At 42.0% G+C, this 7820-nt stretch overlaps 1 gene segment (V, D, J or C); it reads left to right on the plus strand.

Moving 5' to 3' along the window:
* Positions 1–5829, plus strand: LOC115457237. The segment is given in 2 exon segments: positions 1–16; positions 5501–5829. Coding segments are annotated over 2 exon segments (345 nt in total).
* Positions 5830–7820: the final 1991 nt, after the last annotated feature.

Raw genomic sequence — 7820 nt, forward strand, 5'->3', positions numbered from 1 at the left:
ATGCCTCAGAGAACTGGTGAGTTTAAGATGGGAGAGAGAAAATAGGATGTAGTAGTATCAAGTGGGGGATGGAGAGGAGAAAAGCCTGGGGGCCAGAGAGGAGTGGAGAGGATTATAGGCAGGAATTTCCCCAAGTACTTTATTTAGGGGCTGGGGGAGGGGGTTGTATCTGTTGCCTTCCATTTTGCAAGTGGATGCATCTAAATATGCAAATCTTTCTGTTGTGCTATGGGGACCCCTCCCTTTCTGCCTTGTCTTTACCCTGGCAAGTCCCAGGAGATTAGCATGAGAATAGCCTCAGTGAGCCGGGAACAGGCTGTGTAACTGTGTTTGCAGAGAAACCTCGGGGCAGAAGCTGGTCAGGCATTCTATATGGGTCACACACCAGTCTGGGATGTTAAAGCCAGCCTAGTTCATCTTCTGCTTACTCTGGGAGTGATGAGGAGGGTGATGCCTAGACTTCAAATCCAGTCCTCACTACTTTTTTTTCCCCCCCAGTGGCTACTCATCTGAACATAATTTTAACATTAGTTGAACGTAGATGGCGGTTTTGAATACCGTGCTTCTAGAACCAGAATGTTGCAATAAAGAGTTGGAACAATTTGTTTATTTATTTCCAAAACTTCCTGCATTGCTCTAAGGGCCCCTTTTACACTAAGGGGTCCTTTTACTAAGATGCGCTGTAAAAATGGCTTGTGGTAGTGTAGGCATGGGTTTTGGGCGTCTGCAGAATCATTTTTTTAGCACACCTGTACAAAAATGCCTTTTTTAACATTTTTGCTGAAAATGGACCTGCGGCAAAATGAAAATTGCCGCGTGCTCATTTTGGGTCTAAGCCCTTACCGACAGCCATTGACCTAGTGCTAGTCTCACGCGGTAACTGGGCAGTAATGACCTATGCCCATCAAATGCTCACTTGGCCCGCGTAGTTTGAATGAATTTGCAATGAAGGTTAAGATAACTAATGGAACCTCTGTTTTGTGTCTATAGGGGCTTCTTAGCAAGATCAACTCATGGGGATGTCGAGTGATGGGGGTTGGAATAGTCTACAGTAAACCCCCAATCATGTATCAGGAATAAAATATAGATTGTGGTTATGGGATGGAAGATCCTCTCTGCATTTTACCATCAAGAAATCTATCCAAGGAAATCATTTCTTGAATTGGCTACTGCATCTTAGTTGGTTAGGGGCATGAGTCAAGAGGCAGTCAAACAGCGCCACCTGGTGCATCTGATACCTATTTGCATAAATTTACAGTTTTACAACAGGATTTCGGAACTGCTGAGTCGCTTGTCAAGGCACAGAGGCCCAGATGCACAAAACCTACTGGGTGGTTTTTATACTGGTTCTAGCTAGTTTGGAACCCTCATCCACACTCTCATCACCTCTCGCTTAGACTATTGCAACTTGCTTCTCACAGGTCTCCCACTTAGCCATCTCTCTCCCCTTCAATCTGTTCAAAATTCTGCTGCACGACTAATATTCCGCCAGTGTCGTTATGCTCATATTAGCCTTTTCCTCAAGTCACTTCACTGGCTTCCTATCCGTTTCCGCATATAGTTCAAACTCCTCTTATTGACTTATAAGTGCATTCACTCTGCAGCTCCTCAGTACCTCTCCACTCTCATCTCTCCCTACATTCCTCCCCGGGAACTCCGTTCACTGGGTAAATCTCTCTTATCTGCACCCTTCTCCTCCACCGCTAACTCCAGACTCCGTTCCTTTTATCTTGCTGCACCATAGGCCTGGAATAGACTTCCTGAGCCGGTATGTCAAGATCCATCTCTGGCCGTCTTCAAATCTAAGCTAAAAGCCCACTTTTTAACTCCTTATTCACTTGTTCAGAACCCTTATTTTATCATCCTCACTTTAATATTCCCTTATCTCTTGTTTGTCCTGTTTGTCTGTCCTAATTAGATTGTAAGCTCTGTTGAGCAGGGACTGTCTCTTCATGTTCAAGTGTACAGCGCTGCGTACGTCTAGTAGCGCTTTAGAAATGATAAGTAGTAGTAGTCTTTGGGATTCCGCACAGAATCTTGCTACTCTTTGGGATTCTGGAATCTTGCTACTCTGTGTACTTATCCCTTATTTGTCCTGTTTGTCTGTCCTAATTAGATTGTAAGCTCTGTTGAGCAGGGACTGTCTCTTCATGTTCAAGTGTACAGCGCTGCGTACGTCTAGTAGCGCTTTAGAAATGATAAGTAGTAGTCGTAGTAGTAGTTTAGTGAGCTCGGAGTTCAGGGCTCTGTGAGCTCTTTTCCCGTCACAGTAGCAGCTAATGAAAATTGTATGCAAAGTTATTACAATGAAGTAATTACTATACAAATGTGCATGCAACCTAATGCATAGCCATTTTCCGAGCGAAGTATATGTTGCCTGGAAAATCCACACGGAAATCATTCTCGCCCAAGCGCTTTCTATAAGATTTAGGCGGGGTATATAGAATACGCTAAGTTGATATCCCAAGCGCCTAAAACTAAGTGCATCCATTTACACCAACGTAAAAGTGGCGTAAATCCCGGCACATAGATTTAGGTGCAGAGGGCCATATTCTATAACGACGCGCATACATTTCAGAACGTCCGTGAATCGCCCATTTCCTCACCCATAGCCAAGCCCCTTTTGAACTGCGGGTTTTAGAATTTAGGTACATTTCGTTACAGAATACGCTTAGGGCAGGTGCGTAGCCAGATCTTATGGTGGGAGGGGGCCAGAGCCCAAGGTTGGGGGGCACAGTTTGAGTGCCGCACCGCCACCACCCCACCCCCATGCCTCGTTTCGCCTCACCTCCCCGCACCCCCATCACCTTGCAAATAACCTTTGCTGGTGGGGTCCCCCAACCCGTGCCAGCTGGAGCCTTCTTCAGCGCCGTCTCCGGCGCAGCTGCGTTCCTGCCCTGTTCTTCTTGCTCCTCCTGTCCTGTGCACGCTGATGCTCCTTCTCAGTTTCACGTAAAGGAAAATCCTTGGTTTCTCCTCACTTTTTTGTTTTACACTAATTGAAATCAACATGTGTACATGTAAATTTAAACTCGTGATCTGCACCTAAATTTGACACGCATCCCAGAAAGAGAGGCATGGAAATAAGAGGGTTCCATGCACAAATTAAGTAGGGGCATTTGCACCACCTTTTCATTGGTGCAAATAAATGCACCTGAATGTATGCACAACCCCTAAGCCTAACTTTGGTGCGGCTTATAGAATAACACTTAAGCGTTTTTTTTTTTGGGGGGGGGGGTGCTGATGTTTTAGGTGTGATTTATAGAATTCACCCCTTAATCTGTATAATATAAAACTCAATTTCGTTATCCTCTCTGGATTCCTGTTTGGTCCTCCCTCACTTTCTCGCCAAACTCAGTCTTGGATTCACTATCATCAGTTGAGGAAACCTCAACTTTTTGGTACCTTGAACTCTTGTCTTTTCAAACTTCTTGCACTGATAGTTTATTTATTTATATATTTATTTGTTTGTTGCATTTGTATCCCACATTTTCCCCACCTATTTGCAGGCTCAATGTGGCTTACATTGTGCCGGAGTGGCGATCGCCGTTTCCGGGTTGAGAAATACAATGTGATATTGCATTAGAGTTCATCAATTATAGAGTAGATTATAGACAATCAAATATAGAAAGTTCATATGCTGCATAAGAAGTAGAGTGGTCGTGAGTAGTGCGTAGCGTTCATTAGTGGCTGCGTAAATGAAGCAGTCGAGGGTTAGAGAGTTCTGTTTTGTCTAGTTTTGGTGAAGTTTCGTTTCTAGTATTTAGGATGGATCATTGTGGTATGCTTTTTTGAGCAGGTTGGTTTTCAGTAGTTTTCAGAAGATTGTTAGGTCATGCATTGTTTTTGTAACATTTGGTAGTGCGTTCCATAGTTGCGTGCTTATGCAGGAGAAGCTCGATTCATATGTTGATTTGTATGTAAGTCCTTTGCAACTGGGGTAGTGTAGATTCAAGAATGTGCGTGCTGACCTTTTTGTGTTCTGGATTGGCAGGTCTATGAGGTCTGACATATAGATCGGGGCTTCACCGTGAACTATGTTATGGACCAGGGTGCAGATTTTGAACGTTTGAACTCTGTACTTTAGTCCATAAAATCATCCATGGTGACGCCCCAGTCTACATGTCAGACCTAATAGAACTTCCACCCAGGAACGCAAAAACATCTTCTCGCACTTTCCTCAACCTTCATCCACCAAATTGCAAAGGCCTGAAATACAAATTAATGCACGCATCTACCTTCTCCTATATGAGCACGCAGCTCTGGAACGTGTTGCCATGCAACTTGAGAACTGTCTATGAATTAGACAAACTTCCGCAAACTATTGAAAACCTCTCTCTTCGACAAGATATACAACAAAGAGCAACACATGTAACTGTATAACCTCTGACTGATCCAGAAATGCTTTATACTATCTTTTGCTTTATTACTATCATTTAATCCAAAACTCTCTGTTAATAATAAATGTATGCTCCCCTCTATTTCCCATATCCACGATGAATTGTAAGCCACATTGAGCCCGCAAAAAAGTTGTGATAATGTGGGATACAAATGCAATAAATAAATAAATTTGTTCTTTTAGTGGGAGTCAGTGTAGTTTTTCTTTTAGGGGTTTGGCGCTTTCGTATTTCGTTTTTCCAACTATGAGTCTGGCTGCTGTGTTTTGGGCAGTTTGGAGTTTCTTAATGATTTGTTCTTTGCATCCGGCGTAGATGGCATTGCAGTAACCTAGGTGGCTTAACACCATTGTTAATTTCTTCACTTAAGGTTTTCATCATGTCCTGAACATTCCTCTTTTTTTGAGTGCTATCTACAGCTGATGTTAAATGTCTCTAGTTAAGGACATGTCTAAATGCTGGAATCATTTACTCATTTTACAGGGTGATTAATTCGGGAAAGAGATATGCAAAAGGATATTCCAAGTGAGATTTACTGAGGCAAATTCATTGGTTCTGGGGGGGGGGGGGGGGGAGGTAGGTGGCTGTTTCTAGTTCTTCCCTTTTGAAAAGATGAAAATGATTTCTTAACCACAGATCAAATGCCTTCCACCAGCATAGAGAGGACTGAGATCATTTCCCTCACTCCACCCTCCCGTCTCCAACAGGGGCACTGGTGTAATTGGAAGAATTCCAAAGTTTCTTGGCAGCTTGGTAATTTGGGCAACTTGAAACCTGTTCTTTAAAGAGCAAACAATGAGTTTGTTTAATCTACTTAGTCTTGCATTCATAGGAGTGCTCCTAGGTAAGAACATTGTTACTGTAATCATTTTTATTAATTCCGAAAATGAGTTAGCTGAGCGATGCTCCTTTAAAGAAAATGATTATTTTGCAGTGAAATGTACAGCCAGTTTGTATAATATATCTGTAAAGATTTAGGGGAAAGTTCAGAAATACACAAGTTAGAATTGATTTCGTCATACCATTAGGAATCTATTTTTATTGATGTTGAAAGATAACGTTTCTTCCAGCTTTACGATTGTAACCAATTTTTTTTTTCATAGATTTAATCAATGGTGACTCTGTGTATCAACCCCAGTCTGCAGTTTCAACTTCTAAAGGCCGCTCCGTGGAGTTAAATTGTGAATATGAAACACTGGACACATTCCCTTATCTCTTCTGGTACCTTCAGTATCCTGGAAAGCCTCCGCAGTGCATTCTGAGAAAAACTCCCTCAAGCACCCTGATTGAACTTGGCTTTGCAGAAAAATTCTCTGTGAGACTTGAGACGAATGGAGATAAGAAGAAAGTGTATTTGGAAATTTCAGCTGCAAGCATGTCTGACTTGGGAATGTATTATTGTGCTCTGAGGCCCACAGTGTGTTCAATCTAGAGACGCTCATACCAAAATTCTGATATCAACTTAGCGTATTCTATATACCGCGCCTAAATCAGCGGGGCTTATTTTGCTATACTTTCTTTGATTTTTACGTTGACTCCTTGCTGATCCTTTTGGTTTGCCTTAAATAAAGTTCACATGATTGCTTGGATTATTTTAATCATCAGCAATAAACAAAGCTGCAACCGGTTTTTACTCAGTTGTCTGACTGTTTTTTTCTTAAGTATATGAAATGACTGCATTTGTGTTTTTGATTATGTTATGAGGACTGAGGACCGAGGCATGAGTGGCCTTGCATCCCCTGTTAATTTAACAACAACATTCAATAGTACCCCTTCCCCTATCTAGGCCAGATTTCTTGCCTTTTCTTTAGTACATAAGTATTGCCATACTGGGAAAGACAAAAGGTCCATCGAGCCCAGCATCCTGTTTCCAACAGTGGCCAATCCAGGTTACAAATACCCGGCAAGATCCCAAAAATATACAAAACATTTTTTTTACTGCTTATCCCAGAAATAGTGGATTTTCCCCAAGTCCATTTAATAACGGTCTATGGACTTTTCCTTTAGGAAGCCATCCAAACCTTTTTAAAACTCCGCTAAGCTAACCGCCTTTACTACATTCTCTGGCAACGAATTCCAGAGTTTAATTACACGTTGCGTGAAGAAAACATTTCTCAGATTCGTTTTAAATTTACTACATTGTAGCTTCATCGCATGCCCCCTAGTCCTAGTATTTTTGGAAAGTGTGAACAGACGCTTCACATCTACCCGTTCAACTCCACTCATTATTTTATAGACCTCTATCATATCTCCCCTCAGCCGCCTTTTCTCCAAGCTGAGGAGCCCTAGCCGCTTTAGCCTTTCCTCATAAAACAACTACAACAGGAGGTGAAATAATAATCAGTCATTCAAAAATAATGTTAAAATATAGACAGATAAGAAAACTCACAATGTGTAAGACAATTAATATAGTAACATAGTAACATAGTAGATGACGGCAGAAAAAGACTTGCACGGTCCATCCAGTCTGCCCAACAAGACAACTCATATTTGCTACTTTTTGTGTATACCCTACTTTGATTTGTACCTGTGCTTTTCAGGGCACAGACTGTATAAGTCTGCCCAGCACTATCCCCGCCTCCCAGCCACCGGCTCTGGCACAGACCATATAAGTCTGCCCAGCACTATCCCCGCCTCCCAACCACCAGTCCCGCTTCCCACCACCGGCTCTGGCACAGACCGTATAAGTCTGCCCAGCACTATCCCCGCCTCCCAACCACCAACCCCGCCTCTCACCACCAGCTCTGGCACAGACCGTACAAGTCTGCCCAGCACTATCCCCGCCTCCCAACCACCAGTCCCGCTTCCCACCACAAATGTTGCAGGATTTCTCATACAAAGGCACTGCTGAAAAGTGGATGCATCAGGAACACAACTTACGAATCCCAGGATACATATGACAGAAATGCAACTTAAATGCTTGTTTTCAGTCCAAATGTTTCATTTTATTCAACTCAAAAAAGAAGAAAATAATAGAAAATAAATATTGAGATTAAAGAACCTGTGATAAAGACAAGGCGGAGTTACAGCTCAGTAGAGTACTGACGTTTCTTCATGAGACAAAATCTCTCTTTTATGTTTTTGTTCGTTTTTATTTCCCGTTCCAAGCTTACGAAAAGAAAACAGGAAGTAACTAGTTCACATTAATGGGGTTAAGCGAGAGAAAAATCAACAGGTAAATGAATACAGGAAATCAGGATACATAATGTATAATTATAATTACCACCTCTATCATTTCCCTTATCTAAAAGAAATGATTCCAGTTGAGGCGGGTCATAAAAATATACTGCTTTCCATTATATGTCATAAAACAATGACAAGGAAACCAAAAAAAAAGAAGGACAAACCCAGGTCTAACACAAGAGACAAAATTTGTCTTTAAACGCAACAGAAAATCAATTGTGTTTATTCCTGCTTCTGATT

Source organism: Microcaecilia unicolor, chromosome 14 (genome assembly GCF_901765095.1).
Source record: "Microcaecilia unicolor chromosome 14, aMicUni1.1, whole genome shotgun sequence".
NCBI classification, from domain to species: Eukaryota; Metazoa; Chordata; class Amphibia; order Gymnophiona; family Siphonopidae; genus Microcaecilia; species Microcaecilia unicolor.